The sequence below is a fragment of the Nuphar pumila genome, chromosome 15, assembly GCF_984573655.1.
Source record: "Nuphar pumila chromosome 15, dmNupPumi1.hap1.1, whole genome shotgun sequence".
In the NCBI taxonomy this organism is placed as follows: Eukaryota; Viridiplantae; Streptophyta; class Magnoliopsida; order Nymphaeales; family Nymphaeaceae; genus Nuphar; species Nuphar pumila.
Genome location: NC_143263.1, coordinates 7950471 through 7974246, shown reverse-complemented (window position 1 = coordinate 7974246; position 23776 = coordinate 7950471). Strand labels below are relative to the sequence as shown.

Here is a 23776-nt window from a genome sequence, read left to right as displayed (position 1 = left end):
CGATGAATGGCAGGGGTCTCAGCCCCTGCTTGACAGAGTCACGGCGACACAAAAAAAAGGGAAAAAAAAGAACCTCATGGCACAGGGGAAGCGGGAGGGTGAGACAAGGGGATGGTCGACCTCTCGTCGGTCGTCCGAAAGCCCATAGGGGAAGAGAGGGTGCCGCAGGGGTGACTGGCCCCCTGCCGGCTTTCTGACAACCCCAAGAGGGATGGGGGGGGGGGGGGGGGGAGACGACAGGGGCCTATAGGCTCCCTGTCGACCCTCCGATGGTCACAGGGGGAGCGGGAGGGCGCGACAGGGGTTGTGCGCTGCCTGTCGACCTCCGGGCAAAACCCTTAAGAAGGGGGAAAAGAGAGAGGTGAAGAGGGAGGGCACGACAGGGGCCATCGGCCTCCTGTCGTGTCTTCCGGCGAGATGATAGAGAGAGGTGAAGGGAGAATAAGGGCGTACCTGGGGAAAGGATCGTCGGCGTCGTCGGTCGACGGTGCTGCCGCGCTCCGGGAACAAAGGGGAAGGTCGGCACGAGGAGAGCGAGGAGGAGGAGGCTCGAGAGGGAGGCGTGCCTCCCCTTGCCCTCCTGCGGTGCTCTTAAAGAGCTCGGAGGGGGGGGGGGTAAATGGGGAAACCCCGGTGGGTTTCCCTAATCCATCCGAAATCGCAGGCGGGGTGCGGCGCTCGGGAAGAGGATTTTCTTAAAATCCTCTTCTCGAGTCGGGTTTTTTTTAAAACTCTAACGAGGATGGGGCCGGGTCGGGTCTGGACCCGGCCCGGGTCCGATACTAATTATTATTTTTTTTTTTAACGTGGGTTTTACACTTTGGGTTTTCATTTCTGTTATACTGACATTGTTCTTTGTATATAAAGTACAGGTACCAAAGTAATCATACTTCTACTTCACGTAGATGATATGATAATTACAAGAATTTAGTGATATTAAAAATATTTTGAAAAAAAAAATTGACATGTCTTATTTGGGTTATTTGAAATATTTTCTAGGCATTGAAGTTGCATACTCTCCCCGAGGGTACATATTGTCACAAATGAAGCTTGTTGCTGACATTTGTGCAAAGTCTGGAATTTCATATGACAAAAAAATAGAAACCCTAGAAGTGATCAATGCTAAGTTAAGGTTTAAAGATGGGACTCTCCTTAAAAATCCTATACCCTATCGTCAGTTGATCGAGGCACTCACTTACTTACCCATCACCAGGCCAAATATAGCTTGTGCAATTCATTCTATCAGTCAGGTTCAGCATGCTCCAACCACTGTGCATATGAGTGTTGTGTTAAGAATTATCAAATACATCAAGAATACCATCACTAAAGGGTTTTTCTTATCCTCTTCTTATTCTCAGGATTTATTTGCTTATACTGATGTTGATTGAGGAAGAAATCTCAACTACAGGTTTTTGTGTATTTTTAGAAGATTCTTTAATTTCATAGAGATACAAGAAGCAGCAAAAAGTATCATTGTCCTCAACTGAAGCCGAATATCAGGCAATGGCTACGCCAACAATGAAACTTGTATGGTTGTGAAGTCTTCTCAAAGATATGGGAGTAATCATCTCTTCTTCTTCGAAGGTGAGTTGTGATAACAAAAGTGCAATCCATATTGCAAACAATCATACCTTTCATGAGCGTACCAAACATATTGAGATGGATTGTCATTATGTCAAAGATGAATATTTGAGAAGAACTATTACATTATCGTATGTCACATCAGAATACTAGCTTGTGGATTTCTTCACCAAAACTCTTCCTGCACCTCATTTTATTTTTCTCCTTAACAAACTTATGATTATTTCACTGTAAGTTTGAGGAAGAGTTTTAAAATATATGTATATATACACATATATATACATATATATATAGTTATGTAGGTAAATGCACTATAGGGGCATTTTAGTCATTTCACATGTAACAAAATTGTTTTTTAATAGTTTATTTTTCCTTCTTTTTTTATTATTTTTGTTATTACGTAGAATCATTGGGGGCTCTACGGTCAAAATGACCATAGAGTCATTGGGACTCCCAACATATTGAGAACTCCCAATGGTCCCCCATTTCTCCTTTGTGTTGTATATATAGGGGTGTGTTTCTCCCTATTCTTCTATGCTTTTTACTCAAGTATTTCCTCAATAAAGGCCTATAATTTTTACTCGTGTTTGCCCTTTGTTGGCTATTTGTGTTGTCCCATAGTGGACTTGTGCTTGTGCACATTGTGAGTGTGATCTTGTTAGCCCTTAGTAGTGTAACGACACCAACTAATCCTCGTAAAAATAGTGGATTTTTTTAAACAATTGCGGAAACTAACCCAAGGATTTGGGGTCTCACAAATTTAATATACCAAACCACAACTAGACTGTGCATTGAATCAAAAGAAAAATAATCAACTTTATTAATCAATAAATAATGTCAAATAACTAAAACAGAAAATCGTCTATCACAAGGAGTCACTTTGTCATAGAACCCAGAACTAGTGACATAATCAGCTAGCAAGTTAACCTATCACTGAGCACCTGAACCTGCAAAACAGTTTTTTAAAACGGGTAAGAACCAAAGTCCTTTATACTAATTCCTCTAAAAATTCAAACAGTAAGGAAATAACATGAATAAAATTCATGCATAATTTCAGAGAAATATTACTACAACAATTTTCATAATCAACTTACCATTCAAGTATTTAAACAAGTATCATGCAATAACAATTATCGTGCGAAACAGAATAAACATGAGTAAATAAACTAATGCAGAACAAAAAATATGTATGAATAACTTAAGTTATTTATCAGAGTTACTTTTATATGCATGTCCCTATTAAATGCACACAATTTTAGTTTTTACTTTTCCTTAAACCCACGGATAATAAAAATGGGTACAAATTCCTGAAGTCCAAGTTAGGTTCTCAGTTGTAGCAAAACACACAATTTGTATTATATTACTAGGTTTCACACTTATTTCTCGACCGATATTAGAAATCAATACCATTCATCAGAACATTATAAATCAACATCTAATGTCGGGACATTAGGAAAATCAATATCTACTAACGTCACTTTCTTGGTATATCAATAACTATAATTGACTCAACACCACCACCCCCAGGTAAAGTGACTGGGTCTTCTTAAAACTGTAGCCGGATGGGGTTCAGGTGTACAATCACATACGGAGTTTTAGAATCCTCACGTTTTTTCTAAAACCACCATCCAAGATTCCCACACTGTGGAAGGGACATTAAGGAAGAGATTAATTATATTGTTTGATCTCTTTTACTTTTTTAAACAATCAAGTTCTTTATATAAGAACCGTTTTGCAAATCAACATGCAAAACCCATTTCGGGCCCTGGCCCACATAAATTTAATAGTACAATTAATTTTTGGAAAACCAATAATTTTCATAAATAAATTTTGCAATGCATAAATTAAAATCAACAACATTGGAGCAACATATGCTCCTGGCCCACACGACCCAATAGTGGTTCACATCTGACCACAAAAGCATCTCAAAATGATTTATGCATCTTTCGCAAAATTTTAGTGAATGTACATTCAAACACACAACATGAATGCACATCAAGCCAATTGCATACACATGCGAACAAATGCTTGCAACAATTTATCATGATAAATTCCATGCATAAACACTCAAACATGCACATGATTATATTTATACAAACATCAATATAAACTTCAGAATTTTCATGTGTATGATATACACATTTGCAATATGATATTCGAATGCATAAGCATACATAACCAAATCCAAAACATATGATGGGATGCAGAATCCTGCAGTCAACATAAATGCAGGTCTCAACATAGCAAAACTATTCAGAATCAATATCCAACACACTGTCAGTCTGATCAGATTGCAAACATCCAACATAATCGGTAGTCTGATCAGATTGCACATGCTCCAACCGTGGCCAATCTGATCGGATTTCACATGCAAAACTGTGACAAATCTGATTAGATTGCATATGAGCAACAAGTGGCAAATCTGATTAGATTGCATATGAGCAACAAGTGGCAAATCTGGTCCAGATTGCACACATGCGAAGAGTGGCAAATATGATCCGTTTGCACCTGCGCAATCAGTGGCAAATTTGATCAGTTTGCACACATATAACATGGTGGCAGATCTACTCACGGTACCGAATATATCATGTTGGCAAATCCAAAATCAGTCATCAAGAATAACATGCACACAAGTCTGACAACAGTCAACCAATAACATACTACTAAATCGGCAAGCCTGATTACAATGCCAAACATAACTTGTATCTACACGTCTGATCAATATCAAAACAAAAAATATGCAAGTCTGGTCCATGCATCAAAATAGCATGTTGCCGAGTTGATAACATTTAACCAACATAAAATACAATTAAATCTAATAATGGTCATTCTATTGACATAAAGAAAATCTGGTAACAGTCAACATAATAGCATAAACTTAGATTCGATAACAGCCGAAAAAAATGCTTGTAATCAAATCTGATATCAGCCAACACAATAACAAAAATCAGATTTGATAATGGCCTACCAAAAATACTTGTAATTAAATCTGATATCAGTCAACACAATAACAGAAATCAAATTTGATAACTACCCATCAAAATAACATGTAGGCAATGGCAGACCAACATCAAATTAGCATAACCAGATTGAATAACAGTCCACCAACATGGCACGTAGGCAAATCGGCAGACCATCATCAAATTAGCATACCCATATTTGATAACAGTCTACCAACATGACACGTAGGCAAATCGGCAGACCATCATGAAATTAGCATAATCAGAAACTGATAACAGTCAATGAATCCACGTGAAATCAGTTTTTATAACAAGTATCAAGATAACATAAAACCATATTTGATAACATCTAAAAAACATTTATCTACAGCAAGTCTGATCAGCCTACACTCACACGACACGTGGGTCAGTCTAATAAGACTGCACCCATGGGCAATTTGATAAGATGTTGTCAACATCAAGAAACATATAGGAAAGACTCGTTCAAACATTGAAATAACATATAAGTATATCAGCAAGTTTGATAAGACTGCCCACGAAAGCATATAGGCAGATATGATCAGACCAGAGTTACCAAAGCTTCTTAGATAGGTGCGAAGCTCGCTTCCCGGAAACTCGCTTCGGAAGCATGATACTCCTCGCTTCCGAAACTTGATGAGAACCTCGATTCCCCCACACTTCTCCTATGCTTTCCAAACACTTCATTTATTCATTTTATATGTTCTCTTACTCAACTTTTCATGTTTTTTATGCGTTTTCTCTCACTCTTCTCACTCACTTCCATGTGCTTTCTCTAAATTGGTAATCATCATTTTTAGATTTTGTTAAAAATTTAATTCTTACACTAAAAAATCATGAAATTTAATATTAGTCACTTTTATTTTAGTTTTTATTTGTGTTTCATTACTATTCACATTCAATTATTATATTTCTTTTTTTCATTCCTCGCTTCCCGCTTCCTATACATTTTAAAATGCATCGCTTCTCTCTTCCGCTTCCCGTATCGTTTCCGGCTTCCGCTTCCTAGTCTGGCAACCTTGGATCAGACTGCCTATATGATGAAATCGGCAAGCCTGAACTAGATCAAAATTGATCCCCAAACAGTATATATATATATTCAGCATAGAAGGCTAAATAAAGAAATCGACATGCAATTCTTATGATGTGCAAAATCCAAGAATTAATCAAAGTTGAACACATGCTTAAACGTGAAAAATCAATGGCATGGTTAACATCAAATCAAAAATACATGAAATCGTGACTTAATGCATATTTTTATACATGTTTTTTAATCAGATTTCCCATCCAAACTTATAGATGAACCATGCTTAAAACTAGTTCTCCACGTACGAATCTAGAGAGGAACTCGTACCTTAATTCGGATGTGAAAAAGGATCGGAAAAAAAAGTTGGATGTTCGATGAGAATGCAGGATTTCCTCCTCTCCTTCCTCTTCTTCTTCCTTTCTTATCTTCCCTTTATTTTCCCTTTCTTTTATTTTTCTTTTCTTTCTTTCTCTTTCTCTTTCTCTTTCCTTCTCTCTCTCTCCCCAACGAGTTGGGCTCTCTCGCTTTCTAACTTGCTCCCTCTCTCTAGAAATATGAGTTTCTAGAGAGAGGGGAAAATCACCCCTTTTTACACTATATTATCCTCTTATTTTTATTATATTATATTTTATTTATTTTTTAATTAACTCCTTATCTAGAGGGCGATGCCCCCTTTAAAAAACTCTCTATTTGAGAGTAGAGTTCTACCTACCAAAGGTAGAACTCTACCTCTTCTAGATAATACCTTTTATTATTTATTTTATTATATTATTAAATATAATATTTTATGGAGTGTTCCAGAGCGTGTCGACTCCCTCTAGAAGCCTTCCTATAGTAGAGTTTTACTCCATGTAGAACTCTACCTACCCAATTTAACTTTTAAATTGATTTTAAAGTTTGAAATTGGCCATATTTGAATTTCGAATCCATATCTAAATCCAAGATCCAAATCCATACGAATCCTACCTAAACCAGATCTTAGTTATTATGGGTTTTGGATTGTGTCCATATCCATATCAACTTGGATCAAACAGAGTGAATCTTAGTCCGATCCAATCCAAAAAAAGGTAAAAGTAGAGGCGGGTCATTTTTGAAAAATGCGATTTTCAGACCAACTGTAACCTGATTTTAGAAAAATAAGGCACCAATGTTGTCAGAATTATGAGACGCATCTAACGGTATACTTACCTAATTTTCACCTCCGAATTTCGCTTTCAAATTTTGCCTAAATTTAACCTGAATTTCGCTTGAATTTAAAGGTAATTGTCTCATTTTGGTCTTGTCAGTGGGCTCTCGATGTCACCTATATTTAAAGATATTTTCTCACGATTTTTATCATTTTCATCAAATACCTAGTTAAAATTTATAATTTTCGAAATTAAAAAACATGAAAAAACACACGATATTACAAGTGGCATTGGCTTGTGCTTGTGCTTGTGCACTTTTGTAATTGCAATATTGTAAGCCCTTAGTGGCATTGTTTTTATCACTTCCGCTATTTCATTGCAATTAGTTCAAGTAGGTTGGACCTAGTTGACCCTAGTCATATTCAAGTCATATGTTGGCCAAGCCCAAGGTGGGTCATGAAGGATCTCAAAAGGCATCAGGCTAGATTCAGGATGAGTCCATGCCCATCAGACCGATGCATATTAGACATAAATGAATCAAATCTGGAACAGTTAACTATGAGTGAGCAGAGTACCAAAAAACAATTTACCATTTTCATTTTTTGTGATTAAATTTCACAACAAATGACGCAAGAAAGCAACTTGATCATCATTTCAAATAACAGAGAAAAAACTCAAAACTACAGCAAGAAACCGAGAAAAAGTAGTTTACAAATATATCCAAATCAAGTTTGCCAGGTAGGCAAGCAGAATCAAGATGCTACCAAGAAGCTGAAGCAGAAAACAAGGATTTTCTAAATACATGTGATACAAGCAGCAAGAAGCAATTTGGAAGTTCGTTGGATTTCAAAAGCAAAGAGATTCAAAACTGAGAATTAGTACATATTGCCCCCAACATTAACTAAGTGATTTGAAGTGAGAAACAAAAAACATCTAAACATATGGAAGTGCACTTCCCAGAAAGAAATTTAAATGTTCACGCCCCTAGAAGTGCTTAAGCAAGCTTCAAAAGCACCTTGCTTCCTACTTAAGGAGCAAGTTTCAAGAATGCAAGCTTCCAAGTACATACAGATGCTTTTGATAAGCATGATTCAAACATCACCTAAGACATAATACCCTTTTTTAACCATGAGCAGACACTGCATTCAACCTGAAATACCCATTAATAATATAGCAGAAAAAACTCAAAGAAACTGTATAACATTACAGCCTTTTTGCAGCACTTCAAATTTTCCACAAGTAGAAAAATATCTATCATATTTTCCAATTAAATAGAAGCTGCAGACAAAGGGAAAATAGCTTATTACATCACTTAGACATGTTGCAGAAGGCACATGACGGCTAACTATGTCACTGGCTGCATGTGCATCAGGGGTACTCTGAAGAAATGCAACAAAGGATCCCAAATAAGAAACAAACAAATGTATAACCCCCAGGAATTTAGTGAATGACATTCAATGTCGTCAAGCAAAACTAGAAATATTAACAAACCTTTACCAAAGTAAGTGTATAGCCAACCCCATATCGATGCTTCAAGAAAAGAGAACTGTGATATCATAGGAAGTACATGTCAAACAAGGCATCACCAAACCAGAGCAATTATTCATTGTATTCTTCAAAAATAAATATACTTGACCCTTATCCATAAAATGGTATGCTAGAATTTTAAGTTGGTGTGAAAATATGTATTAGTTTGGGGAAGTTATGGAAAAAACCATGCTTGTATCAACTAAGCAATTGAAAGCAGAGATTAAAAAGTTCGATAATTTACACAAGAAGGCACTTGAAAAGATAATGGTGAATTTTCAGACATGATTAAACTTTAATCATGCATTCATGCAGAAATACTCATTAACGAATATTCACAATCTCTTAAATAGCAAAGATGGAAAAAATAATGAATGCATACATCTTGAGGCTGTAGTGTTAAATTGCAAAAATACCATATGCTATGTGAAATCGATTGAATAAAAAATGAATATATATATATATATATATATATATATATATAATTAACTACCTGAGATTTAGAAGTGCATTGCTTCAACAAATGGATGCATTATTATGTTAGACAAAAATGTCATGACCTGGTATTTCTTTTAACCTTATTCACCAATTTTCTGCTCTAGATACCAATCATTGCTTTCTTGTTTCTTCAGATATACATTTGCAGCTTCAGCTAAGTAATTGAGCACTAAAAAGCAACTACATATGTGCATACACAAACTCTGTGTGTGTGTGTGTGAGTGTGCGCGCGTGCAAAAGCAAATACTACAGGGAAACATCTTTTAACATGATACATGCTTTCGTTTGATGATGAAGTATAACCTAAGTAACATGGACAAGAACATACTTACAGAGACACATTTCAGAGATGCTTGGTTTGACAAGAGGGTTTTGTTAAACTAAGTCGCAGGTTCACAGATGATGCATGGGTCACTTTGCATATTCAAAATCCACAATATAAAGGAAGGAAACATGAATGCCATGTTAAAAGTGCAAATTCTTGAATGATCAGTCAACAATAAATAAGAAATATAACTTGAAATCTGAAATGAATAATCAATGGCAAGTTTTAAAGAGCAAAATCTACAAAAATATAAAAGATTAATACCAACATTAGGGAGACAATGGCCACAGTCCGGTATAGAAATGTGGTCCCTGAATTGTGGCATGTCCACTGTCAATGCCAGTTTCATGACATACAGACATGAGATATGCAAGATAAAGTAATGTCTGCATGAGGAGTACACCATTCAAGTACATGTATATATTTAACAGGTACAGCATGCTAAATACATATGAACAGAAAACATGTATGCATTCAATTGTTATGCACAAAGTTTTTCAAGGAAAATGTTGAAGACAAGTATTTTCACTTAGAAAATCAAAACATATTGCATGCCCATTAGCGATGATTATCCAATTTGTTCAGCAATAACACTGCAATCTAGATTGCTACAGCCAAATAAATACCTTCCACAGCAACGCAAATGACCATTTGACATGATAGCAATACGATCACCTAGCACATCTGCCTCATCCATTGAGTGTGTTGTGAGTAAGATTACCCGGCCCTTCTTAATTCTTTTGAGTAGTTGCCATGTAGAGCGCCTAGAATATGGATCCATCCCAGTAGTAGGTTCATCAAGAATAACCAACTGAAAATGCAGAAAATGAATTGGAATTTACAAAATAAATGAGCATAACTATATTATGACTGTGCTGAAGCCATAAATACCTTACTATTTCCTATAAGAGCTATTCCCAGTGATAACTTCCTCTTCATACCACCAGAGAGTGCTTTAACAGCAGTATTAGGTTTATCAACCAAGCCAACCTGCAGAAAGTATTAGAACTAAAGTAACATATACTAGAGAAATTGAGAGTATTCACAATACAAAGGTTTGGAACAGCTGCAGTTTCTAGGATGAAAAAGACACAATGCAGTTGTTTAAGGAGCACAGAAGAAAGGTAGGATAGACACGCAAAGTTGAATTATGCAGATGAGTTCTTGCCATGAATGATGTGAGGCACAATTTTATAAATGTTTGTATGCCTATAGCACTTCTAATCTGACTCAATATGTTATTTTTATTTTATAATTGACTAGGTTCAAATTTTCATCCCACTTACCCTTGACAGCCAAGAGGCCAAATTTCACAGGACTGTTTGCCTTTTCCCCATACTTCCAAAAAAATTGAAAAACAAAAATAAAACTGTGAAGGAATCACAGTTAGAGAAATCTGATTAAATTACTTGTATTTCCAGAACAAAAAATTGCTCCCTTTCCCAACTTAGCCTCAACATAGCTTTAGAATTGTTTTCCTTTTACATTATTTTGTTTTTTGCTATTGTTTATGTGCTTATTCTTTTCAGAGCAAAGCCCATGAGGGCTCCACTCAGCTGGCTAGGGGCCCGGCTTGTGACATCCCAAGTTGAAGGGGCATCACGAGTTTGAAATGGGAGTGTGCATCCCTCACTGCATGGTCAAAGCTGGGTGTATTCCCTGGTTAGCAAGGGGGGGCTGGGGTTTTACGCCAATGGATGCCACAAACAGAGCATGGGTCAATGGATTGTACCTTCTGGCAAAAAATTGACAGTTTTCTCCCCAGCTATCGCAAAAAGAAAAGTCCCTTTTGTTGAAATGTAATATAGTATTTCATGTCACTTTTGTGCTACCCCTCATAAGTGTACGTATCTTTATTAATAGGGATACTTATGCATTTTTACTTTAGTTAGTTGTAGAGTCAACAAGTTTTGTTTTGTATTGTAGCTAAGGGCACGTCCCTTTAAAGAGGTGTATTCTTTTCATTCTTCTCAATGAAAGCCTTGTTATTACTCTCATTTCTCTTCTCTTGTGCTCCATATCTTCTCTCTGTATTGATATGGTATCAGAGCCACATCATAGATTTAAAATGATTTTCCTTCTACATTATTTTGATTTTTGCTATTTTTTATGCGCATAATCTTTTCAAAGCAAAGCCCATGAGAGCTCCACTCATCTTGCTAGGGGCCGTCTTGTGACATCCCAAGTTGAAGGGGCATCACGAGTTTGAGACAGGAATGCACATCCCTCACTGCAAGGTCAAAGCTGGGTGTATTCCCTGTTTAGCAAGGGGGGGGGGGGGGTTACGCCAATGGATGCCACGAACAGGGCATGGGTCAATGGATTGTACCTTCTGGCAAAAAATTGACAGTTTTCTCCCCAGCTATCGCAAAAGAAAAGTCCCTTTTGTTGAAATGTAATATAGTTTTTCATGTCACTTTTGTGCTACCCCTCATAAATGTACATATCTTTATTTATAGGGGTACTTATGTATTTTTACTTTAGTTAGTTGTAAAGTCAACAAGTTTTGTCTTGTAGTGTAGCTAAGGGAACATTCCTTTAAAGAGATGTACTCTTTTTATTCTTCTCAATGAAAGCCTTGTTATTTCTCTCTCATTTCTCTTCTCTTGTGCTCCATATCTCCTCTTTGCATTGATATGGTATCAGAGCCATGATAAAAGTGCCTTTGGATTGCAGTATTTGCCTTGGAAACCAAGAAGGAATGAAAAGGGAGAGGAGAGAGAGAGAGAGGAGCACGTTCTTCTTGTTGGAATCGGCAACCTTCCTGTATGCTTTTCACAAGCTGCACTAAACATCATTAAGTTTAAGTAGGTTTCACAAATCTTTTACAATGGCAAAACTACCCTATGTTAGTAATGTATATTACATTACAATATAACATTCACGTGGACTATATGGATCCTACTGGATCCATATCTGATCTGTATTCTAACACCCTCCCTCAAGTTGTGCATGGGATTGAAACATGTGCAACTTGTTCTTCAGATACCAAAACCAGTTACTTGTGAGACACTTGGTGAGCATATCAGCAACTTGGTTTTCTGAAGACACATAAACCGGTTCAATCTCTTTGTCTGCTATTTTTTGTCTGATGAAATGTTGGTCAATCTCAATATGTTTAGTCCAACTGTGATGAACAGGATTGAACGCAATTTGTATAGAACTTCTATTATCGCACATGAGGGTTGAACTTGAGATACTCTCTCCCATCTCTGTAAGTAGATGCCTAATCCAGGTTACTTCTGCTGTGGTAGCTGCCATAGATCTATATTTTGCCTCTGTGCTAGATCTTGTCACAACTTTCTATTTTCTGCTACTCCATGAGATAAGATTGTTTTCAATGAAAACACAGTATCCTGAAACAGACCTCCTTTCATCTGGATCCCCTGCCCAGTCCGCATCTGTATAGGCCAATATGTCATGTTTCGGTGCTCCCCATGAAGATTGAGCATAAATGAGTCCATCACCCACCGTGCCTTTTAGATAGCGAAGAATACGTTTGACGGCATCCATGTGACCAGTCTTTGGTTCATGCATGAACTGAGATACTTGATTCACAGAATATACAATGTCTGGTCTAATAAAGGTAAGATACTGTAACATGCCCACCAAATTGTGATACTTGCTTGCATCAGGATAATACTCACCATCACAAATGTTGAGTTTTTTATTGACAACACTGGGTGTAGGCACAGGTTTGCAATTTGTCATTCCTGCTTTGGCCAGAAGATCAAGAGTGTATTTGTGTTGAGTTAATGACATTTTCCCATCTTTCCTGTCCACCTCTATACCAAGGAAATATCTTAGTTCTCCAAGGTCTTTCATCTTGAATCACATACTTAGTAAAACTTTAATTTGTTGAATATGGTCTGGAGCATTACCAGTGATCACTATATCATCGACATATATAAGTAAGAAAACCACAGTGGTTTCATCCCTGTATATGAATAAAGAATGATCTAGTTGGGAACGAATAAAATTGTGGTTCTTAATTTCTAAGGAGAAACTTTCAAACCAGGACCTGGAGGCTTGCTTTAAACCATATAATGCTCTGGTTAATTTACACACATATTCTTTTGGGTCTCCTTCTGCATAACCTTGAGGTTGCTCCATGTAGACATCTTCCTTCAAATCTCCATGAAGAAATGCATTTTTGACATCAAGCTGACTAAGATTTCACCCATGTTCAATAGTCAGGCCAAGGATAATACGAATGGTTCCCATTTTCACCATTGGGCTGAAGGTCTCATCGTAATCTTGACCATATTCTTGGGTGAAACCTTTGGCAACGAGACGTGCCTTGTATCATTCAATATTACCATCCGATTTATACTTAATCTTATATACCCATTTTGAGCCAACTACATTTTTATCTGGGGGACGACCAACTATCTCCCATGTTCGACACTCATGAAGTGCCTCTATCTCCTCATTCATCGCTTCAATCCATTTGTTAGATTGAACAGCTTGAAAAAACCCAAGTGGTTCCTCATGTTTTTCAATCTTGGATAGAAAGATCTGAAAATCCATAGAGAAGTTATCATAACTCACCCATTTTTCAATAGGATGCCTTATCCTGCTTGATCTTCTTGGCACCTTTCTGGATAATGCTAAGAACATTGGATGGAGAAGTTTTGGAAGATCCTACGATATATAGATAATTGGTTGGGAGTTTGATTTACCTAACCATTACCATGCTAGATATATCATATGTTGTGCATGTTAGTCGATTTATGAGCTCACCAAGATCAGTTTATTTGGCTGCAGAGCTAAGGATAGTTAGGTATGTCAGAGACACCATGCAGTATGGTATGTTCTTCTCCTCATCTACTTCACGTGAACTTAAAGCATGTTGTGATGTTGATTTCTGAGGATCTACCAAAGACAAATTATCTACATTTGGATTTTGTGTGTTTCTTGGAAGCCTCATTGATTTCACAGAAGAGCAAGAAACAACAAAGAGTAGTTTTATCCACTAAGAAACTGAGTATAGGTCTATGGTTCAGATGACAGCTGAACTTATATGGATCAAATGGTTATTGAAAGATCTTGGTGTGGACATTCATGAGAAAACTCCTCTCTATTGTAACTATGAGTGTCATTCATATTGCCGAAAATCCAGAGTTTCATGAGAGGACAAAGAATATAGAAATTGATTGTCATTTTACAAGACGTACTTATGAGGATGGAATTATCTCCCATGCATGTGGGAACTAAAGAACAAGTTGTTGATGTGTTCACAAAGAGCCTTTCTCCTTCTCACTATAGAACATTTCTTAACAATCTTGGAATGATTCTGTTGGCATTATCTTAAGTTTGTGAAGTGTTGAAATGTAATATAGTTTTTCATGTCTCTTTTGTGCTACCTTTCATAAGTGTAAATATCTTTATTTATTGGGGTACTTATGTATTTTTACTTTAGTTAGCTGTAGAGTCAACAGGTTTTGTCTTGTAGTGTAGCTAAGGGAACGCCTCTTTGAAGAGGTGTATTCTTTTCATTCTTCTCAATGAAATCCTTATTGTTTGTCTCTCATTTCTCTTTTCTTGTGCTCCATATCTTCTCTTTGCATTGATACCTTTCAGTGTCAAATCCATTCGGCTGCATATTTGACCAACCAAAAATACAAAATAAATTTAATGATTTTCTTTAACCTTATAGCTAGAAAATGATCAATAATGATTTTTTCAGATAGTTTTATTTGGTCTTTGATTTTGCATTACTTAATGAAAGATATCACACTCCAAGACATTCATTCTAGAATCCTAGGGTAATTTTCCTTGCAATACAGCAAAAGGTATATAACAACAATCCCATGCATGCACATAGTAAATATCTCCCATACAAAATGCAACAACTAACTTCTTCAATCATCAGATTGACTTCATGTTCTAGCCTGTCGTCACTGACTCCTTTCAAGATGGCAAACATTTCCAGATGTTCCTTCACCTGCAGAAATAATATTGAATAGCATGATATTTTTGTGATTGCAATACAAAACAACATAAAAGATGAATGCAAACAATAAAGAAGTTGAAGATACCAGTGTGTTACCATTCTTTATGAGGTATGTCATCATTTTGTCTTCTTCCCTATTATATGGGCAAAGTAGCATGTCTACGCATTTGAACTCTTTCCTATTTGTACATCCCCATTTTTTTGTTTTCAAAAGTCACCATATTAAATTCATTTGCTGGAAGATACGTAGCATACAGGACTATAACCAAGTTGCGTATTTATTCAGTTGCATATGCATATGTCATAGGAATTGTGAGCTAACAAATGTAAGGCCTTTTCAAAAGTTAAGAAAATTAGCACTATCTTGAAACTGCAGGGATTCCTATGATGAATAATGTCTTAAAAGTTTGAACTTGTATTGTTCATGATATTCTTGTAATTAAATCAATTAACTAAAGGCAATACCTATTTTCCTACGACTGGTGCCAACCCAGATGATACTACCAGCTAGTCATGTCCATGTCCGACACATGGCAACACTAACCAAGACTCCAAATTTTAGTGCATTTAGTGTTCAATTCCTCATCATAAACTTAAGAAATGTAATATGCATTTTACCAATGTGTGTATGCTACCCTCTCTAGATTGTACATATGTTTACTGTAGAAGGGTATTCCTGTAACATAGCTTTACGCATTATAATCAACCATAATTACCGTAAAAGGGTCAAAAATGCTTTTATGATGCTGAGAACAAATTTCTTTCTTTTCATATCAAGGAAATAGATAGCTTCCTTGAAGAAACTCAACAGCAATAAATTTGATTTCGATTCTGGATTCTACTGAGTTAGCCTAGTTGGAGGTAATACTCTAGGTAGAAGAGAGAATATCTTTCAAACAAACGTGCTTACATTTCAATTATTTTCAATCAACTATAATTTTTATTATATTGGCAATATTTTCAAGTTATCCTGACATGAAGTGAGAGTTTGATGTCCATTTTGATATATCCTGGCGTTGTTTTATCTCTTTTTAGAACTTGATAACGGGAGTTTTCAAGATCCTTCTCTTCTTGTTTTGATCTGAGCGCCTAGGTCCTCAGATTCGCACACTTCCTTGTGTTCCCCTCTGTCCCACCATAGACAGTTCCCATTTAGGGTAAGGGTTAAACCTGAATTGTTTTTGCAAAAGGTCATCTGTTTTAAAAGCCATTTAGTCTCAGCAATAAGACGCCCAAGATCAATCTCTTTTCAAGCTTTAGGGAACCCCTATTTTATTCCTTTTGCAAACCCCTCTCGGATTTATTGTGCAAAATCCGAAAGTTCCATCATGATTTCTTCATTTGAAGATTTTGTTTCTCGTCCCCTTCAAGTTAAGAGTCAAGCCTGAACACCGTTCTTCCACAAGGCATTTTTCGTCCCCTTCAGGTTAAGGGTCAAGCCTGAACCTCGTTCTTCCACAAAGTATTTTTCATCCCCTTCAAGTTAAGGGTCAAACCTGAATCTCGTTCTTCCACGAGGTATTTTTCATCCCATCTAGACCAAATTGACCCTATAAAACCTAAAAAAGACAAAAATAAAAGTAAAAATAAAATAAAAAGGGCTAATGAGCCCCTAATGGGCACATCCTATTACAAAGGCTGAAATGACCAACATACCCTTAATGGGTATTATATATTACATCAACATAATATATATATATATATACACAACTTAACACACACCCTTAAACTTACGATGTGATCATTGAAAGTTTGTCAAGAAATGAAATCAAGGAGAAGAAAGCACTTTTGTGAATAAATTAGTCAGCTGAAACTCCAATAATACATAAGGCGGGATATAATAGTCTTCTTAAGGTAATCTTCGTGAACATATTGGTGTTAAAATGTAAAACTGTACATATATGTATATATAATAATATTATATTATTATTATATATATATAAATACATTTTTAATTTCTTTCTTTTCTGTATTTTTTTCCTTTATTTTTATTTTTTGTCTTTATGTCATCTAGTTCAGTTTGAACTAGAATGACTGTTGCTAGTCAAGTCCTGTCCAGACTTGACTAGCAATAGAGCTGTTGGACTGACACAGTCCAACAGCTCTATTAGAGCCGCGGAAGTACTAAATCTTGAGGAAAAGCTGCCTCGGTTTCCGTGCCCGTTTGCAAAAGTGTTCGCCACTTGAAGAGAAGTGTTTTATCACTTTATTGGAGAAGATTTCACATCTTGTTGTATTGTTTTTTTTTTCTTTCTTTCTCATTTTTCTTCTTGTTTCTCTTCTATCCCTATTCTTTCTCTCCTTGTAATCGATGGATGACAATGATAAAGTCACCATCATGCCTATGAAACTAAGCGATACGAACTATGTAACATGGGCTTCAATCATGAAGCACCATATATGGGGAAAAGGCTTATGGGGGATTGTGGATGGTTCCGATTCGGAACCTAAGCTATCTCTTACTAAAAAGGAGGGAGATAAAGACGTCCCTCTATCGGAAGAAGAGAAAATCAAGGCTATTGCCTCATACGAGAAGAAATGGAAAGAATGAAGAATATCTCATGCGAAGATAATGTCATGGCTTATCAATAGCGTTGACATTAAAAAATGCTCAAGTCTTGCCAAATTTGATCATGCCGATAAGGCATGGGAATACCTTAAGAATATGTATTCCCTTAAAGATATTGCACACGTGTGCAACCTCTAAGAAAAAGTTTGAATGATGACACAAGGAGACAAAACTATTCGTGAATATTACAATGGGTTGTCCGAACTTTGGGAAGAACTTTCCCTTTTAGAACCAAAGTGGCATTGTGCCGAAGACATCGAGCTTCGTCAGAAACAACTCGATGTTGAACATTTTTACCAGTTTATCACTGGATTAAGGCCGGAATTTGAAACCACTAAATCGGCCCTACTTCACCGGGGAAAAATTCCTTCTATTGTTGAAACTATTGAAGAGTTAACAATGGAAGAAAATCGTCTCCGGAAAGGTTCTTTAAAAATTGAAGATGATTCCGTTTTAGCCGTGTCTAGACCAGGGAATCATGTTCGATCATATAGGCCTCCTCACTTTAACCGACAAAATGGTGACTATGATAAGAAGAAAGTTATTTGTCATCATTGTCATGAACCGGGACACTACAGGCCACAATGTCCCAAACTTAAGGAGCTGAGAGAAAAAAGAGCTGCAATTGCTGGATCGGAGCCTAAAGATCAGGATGCACCAGTTTCCCTGACCCTACTCCTTACAGACAGCTTGTCGGGGCACTTTCCTATCTATCCATTACCAGACCAGATATAGCACATGTTGTTCATACAGCAAGTCAATTTCAACATGCTCCTACTTCTGTTCATATGGGAGCAGTCATGCGTATTATCAGATACATCAAGTCCTCTCTTTCACGAGGACTTTTCTTATCTTCCTCCTCTTCTCTTGATTTAATTGCATATACTGATGCTGATTGGGGAGGTGATCCCAATAACAGACACTCAACCACTGGCTTTTGTGTCTTTTTAGGGGAATCATTAATCTCGTGGAGGTGTAAAAAGCAGCAGAAGGTATCTCTCTCATCCACCGAAGCTGAATACAGAGTCATGGCAACCACGACCATGGAAGTAGTTTGGCTCCGACGACTGCTTGCTGACATGGGAGTTGAAGCAACAAAGGCTTCACAAATGTGTTGTGACAACAAAAGTGCGATCTACATTGCCAGTAACAGAACATTCCACGAACGCACCAAACACATCGAAATGGATTGTCACTACGTCAGAGAGGAATATCTACACGGGATAATTGATCTGCCATATGTCACTTTAGAATATCAGTTAGCAGACCTCTTTACAAAGCCTCTCGCTGCTCCCCGATTTCACTTTCTCTTAGACAAACTTTCGCTCATTGTACCGTAAGTTTGAGGGGGAGTGTTAAAATGTAAAACTGTACATATATGTATATATAATAATATTATATTATTATATATATATATAAATACATTTTTTATTTCTTTCTTTTCTGTATTTTTTTCCTTTATTTTTATTTTTTGTCTTTATGTCATCTAGTTCAGTTTGAACTAGAATGACTGTTGCTAGTCAAGTCCTGTCCAGACTTGACTAGCAATAGAGCTGTTGGACTGACAATTGGCAATCCATTTCGATATGCTTGGTTCATTCAAGAAATGTGTGATTGTCTGCTACTTAGATGGTGCTTTTATTGTCACAGCATAACCTTGAGGGTGATTGCATATGCACCACCATGTCCTCCAAGTCTTTTCAACCACACGATTTTAGATGTCATGGTAGTCATGTCATGTTGCTTCTTGCATTTCTAGGATATCAACGAATCACCTATAACATGAAAAAACCCATAGTTGAGCGTCTATCATTAAGATCTTATCTCTAGTCAGAGTCAATATATGCAGTTAATTAGAAAGAGGAAGACCAAACAGAAATTCTTTAGAAGCAGAATTTTGTAAATATCGAATAATGTGCATAACGGCACTCATGTGCACAGTTATAGGAGAATGTTGAAATTGGCTTGTTGTATACACTCCATGAGAAATGTCAGGTCGGGTAATCGTTAAATAAGTAAGGGCCCAAATCATCTGCTGATAAGAAGTGGGGTCCTTCAAGGGTGTCCCATCATCGATCTTCATCTTTGCATTGACAACTTTAGGAGTATCCATCATCTTTCCACCTGTAATGTCAGACCTGTCAATAATCTCAATGTAGATTGAGTTAAAAAATAACCACGAGCCGAATATGCTACCTCAATAACTAAAAAATATCTAAGGAAGCCTACATCTATCATTTCAAAATTTTGTTTAAAAATATTTGTTATAAAACTAACTCCTTGTTTAGCTCCTTTAGTAATGATCATATCATCAACCTAGAGAAGAATAATAATAGCACCTGTATCAGATTGCTTAACAAACATAGCAGTGTCAGTATAACAAAACTCAAAACCAAATTTAACCATAACAGAGCTAAATCTATCATACCAGGTTTTAGGAGCATGTTTTAAACCATTCAAAGTTTTACATAAATAAAGAACTTTTCCTATTGGAATTTCATATTCTGGTGGAGGATCCATGTATATCACCATTTTAAAAAAGCATTTTTGACATCCACCTGATAGATATGTCAGTTCTTAATGGCAACTTATAAAACCCACAAAAAATTGTTTTGGATCAGACCCGGGTCGGGTCTGGACCCGAACTGAATACCCCACCCCCGTGTTTTTATAAAGCAACTGAGGGGTTAGGGTTTTCTCATTTGAGAAAGCCCTCCCCACCTCCACCGCCTGCCCTGGTCTCTCCTCCCATCTGACCTCCAACCGACGGCTCGCCGGAGCGCCGACCCTCTCTCTGTTACCCTCGTTCACCCTCTCTCTGTGTTCGCCCTTCTCCCCCATGGGCACCTTCGGCGACCCCACCTCTCGTCTCCCTCTCTGTTGTGATTCCGACAAGCCGTCGACGACCCACCGCCACCACCTCCAACTCCGGCAAACTTGACCGACACCCCCGCATTGCCTTCTCTCTCCCTCGTGCATCTTTGTTTCGACAGGAGCCCCGACATCAGAGCTCTCTTGCTTGCCTCTCCCCCTCCCTACATCTCTCTTCCTCCCTTCCGCTCATGTGCCAGCACTAGACGCTGGCGAATTTTTCCCTGCACATCGTCGCTTTCGCCTCCCATGGGTAACCTCCCTCTACGTGTCTTCTTCTTCTTTGTCTTTTTCTTCTTCTGTTGCTTCTTTTCGCTTTTTCGGCAAGGGCAGCATCCCCCTGTCGCCTGTGTCTAGTCAGCAGGCAAGGGCTTTGCCCCCTGCCTCTTGGTCTTTCAGCCGGCAGCTGTGTTTTCTCTTCAGGATAGGCAGGGACGCAGCCTTTGTCTCCACCCCCCTTTTTATTCTGGCAGACCAGCAGGGGCGACGTCCCTGCCGCCTGTTGTTTTTCGGTGAGTCGGCAGGGGTGAAACCCCTGCCGCCTGTGTCTACCAGGCAGTCAGGTCGGGGCGAAGCACCCCTGTCGCCTTTGTAAAAATCGTAATTTTTCGCTACCAATTTTTGTTTATATTACAAAATATTTCGAAATATGCAAATTGGGCCTGAGATCCACATTTCGGATCTAGGACCCATAAAGGGGTAATTATGTATAAATGGTATCAACCATGATTTAATAATAATAATATTAATTTTAAAAAATTAAAAAAGTTAAGTCGAGGATCCACAGTTGGATCCATTTGGATCCAACTTGTGGATCTATGTCGTTTAGGTAAGACGCACCCCAACTCAAGGTCGGTTTTCGGGTCTCGGGTCCGGACCCGGGTCGCGCCCTGTGTAACAAAAACACATAAGGGTAAAAAGGCAACCCGATAAGGGTTGCCCAATAAATCTGAAGTAGAGAAAAAAAAAAGAGAAAGGGGTTAGGGTTCTGAGAGAGAACCCTAACGAAAATCGCATGGGGAAAAAGGGAGGGGCTTGAAGCGCAGCCGCCGGCGGGAAGATCGGCTCCTATTTTTTTGCTAGTCTATCCCCTTCAAAAAGAGGGGGGGGGTCCCGAGATCTCTCTCTCTCTCTCTCTCTCTCTCTCTCTCTCTCTCTCTCTCTCTCTCTCTCTCTCGTGCGCACGGCGTGAAGGAGACGCAACCTTGTTCGACAGCAGGGTCATCGGAGGCGGAGATATCAACCCCTCACAGTGAGCAATCGGGGTCGGCGAGACCAACCTCACGTGATTGCAGCAGCCACCCAATGCCGAACAGAGGTACGGGTCCCCTCTTGTGAAAATAAATGAGAAATCGAACCCTGGTTCAATGTTGTGCTCTTTTCTTTGGATGGGAACCCTGAAAATATATATATATATATATATAGTCGGTGGCTTCAGTTGATGGTGGTAGGCAACAGGCAAGGCGCTGCGTTAGTTTTGGCAGGGTCCCAGCTGACCCAGTCGGCTGGGTACCTGTGCTTGTCGTGGCAGGGCCAAGGTAGGCCCAGCCAACTCAGCCAGTCGGCTGGGTACCTGTGCTTGTCGTGGCAGGGCCAAGGCAGGCCCAGCCAACTCAGCCAGTCGGCTGGGTGTTAGCTTGGGGCCTCAGGTAAATCAAAAACAAAAAAGGGATTCATTTTCAGTAAGAGTTATCGTCGGCTCCTTCTAAGTGAGTTCGATGGATGCTAAGGGGGTTCCTAGTTCGACTGTCATGAACGCAGCAGAACAAAATTTTAGTGTTGTAACCTGCTGAGTTTCTTTTTTTTGTGATGTTCTTAGTAAACCTGCATGAAGGCCGTGTATTTCTTTTGAATAAGCAATTGCTTAACCGATGGCTGAATATATTTAGGTGTTATCGATTTAATATACAGATTTTAGCAAGTTCTGATTTTTTTTTCTTGTTAACTTCATACTGTTCAGGTAATTTCCTGTTCTGAGTATATCCCCATACCTACATTAGTGCATGTTCTAAATTTTTATTACTCAAACTGTCATGTGTTCCAAATTGTGGATTGACACATGTTAATGGGGATAACATACCAACATGCTATGTAGAATTGAGTTAAACTGGACACACAACAGAAGGAGAAGGGATGTTCCAAGCACTGAACATCCTAAACAGCATGTATGCCTACCACAATAAATTCCTGTTTTGGAATTGGAGTTGCATTTGTTGATCTTCCCCAGAATCATGTCCGTTGTTGTATTTTTTATGAGAAGCTTTGGAAATGAACCTATGGCATGGAAAATCTGAGTCATCCTATCCATATGGCCGAAATGTAAGAAAAAAAAAGGAATATGATAAAATAAAACTATAAATAAACCAATACATATGTCTCGTAGCAGGTGTTGTATCTGTATACTTCTGGACTTTGACGAATGGTAGGGTTTCAGTGATGTGCATGCTGGAACGAAATTTTTAAATGCCTATGACTAAACAGGTCTGTATGATTAATTGTTCAATTGTAGTGTTGACTACGTGAATAAATTGGGAGCATGTGTGAACTCCAAAATCTGGGGATTTTAGGGCATATGTATAATTGTTGAATATCTACATGTTGATGGTGAATTCACGCATTTGCTGAAATTATGCATTTATGTTAAGTCTGAATATTGAGTATGAGCATGTATCAAAGGTGTATACTGAAAAGAAATCATTTCATTAAAAGAAAATATTTCATTGACTGTTGAGTATTTACTTAATGTTTCTATGCATTGATATGAATTCTCATCTTCAAGAAAAGTATGCAAATGCTAAATGATTGAGGTTTCATTTACCATGGACATGCATAATAAACAACTTTGTTCACGCACCCACCCACCCACATGGAGTATGCCTTGACATGGATATTTGTGTATGGATGTAGGAAATACACATGACAAAAAAATACATGTGAGGTGGGAAATTACATGCTTATGATTGACTTTGTTTTGTACGGGTGCACGTGCATTTGGCACAATAGTTTGATGTTATATAACATATCACTTTGGTCTTGTTGTGTGATGCATCGATGGCTTAATGGATCATCATCGGCCCTGAGAGCCGTGGACTTGGTTGTTTTTCTTATATGTTTAATTGCATCACTTAAACCACACAAGTTGGTATGGCACACTACTACATTGTTTCCTGTTGTCCTCACGGGCTGGAGTCCCGTAAGGGTCCCCGCAAGGGAGGATGCGGGTTTTCACTTTACTTTTGCATATAATGTTGCAAACTTAAAGAATTGACTTTAATAAAAATATAAGAAATAAGAATAGTGCAAATTATGTTTTGTGA

At 37.9% G+C, this 23776-nt stretch overlaps 1 protein-coding gene across 5 annotated transcripts in view; it reads right to left on the bottom strand.

Moving 5' to 3' along the window:
- Positions 1–23776, bottom strand: part of ABCA1 (ATP-binding cassette A1) — a 198441-nt gene that overhangs the window by 99896 nt on the left and 74769 nt on the right. For 4 of the 5 annotated variants that reach the window (XR_016428135.1, XR_016428136.1, XM_089990662.1 and 1 more), the window contains 5 exons: positions 14924–15010; positions 9955–10053; positions 9690–9874; positions 8205–8259; positions 8021–8092 (listed from right to left, as the gene is read on the bottom strand). Coding sequence is in view for 3 of the 5 variants with exons in the window: in XM_089990662.1 (XP_089846788.1) it covers positions 8021–8092; positions 8205–8259; positions 9690–9874; positions 9955–10053; positions 14924–15010 (498 nt within the window). In the remaining 2 variants the exon portion in view is untranslated. The remainder of the gene's footprint in view (positions 1–8020; positions 8093–8204; positions 8260–9689; positions 9875–9954; positions 10054–14923; positions 15011–23776) is intronic. The other variant, XM_089990663.1, reaches the window with a different exon arrangement.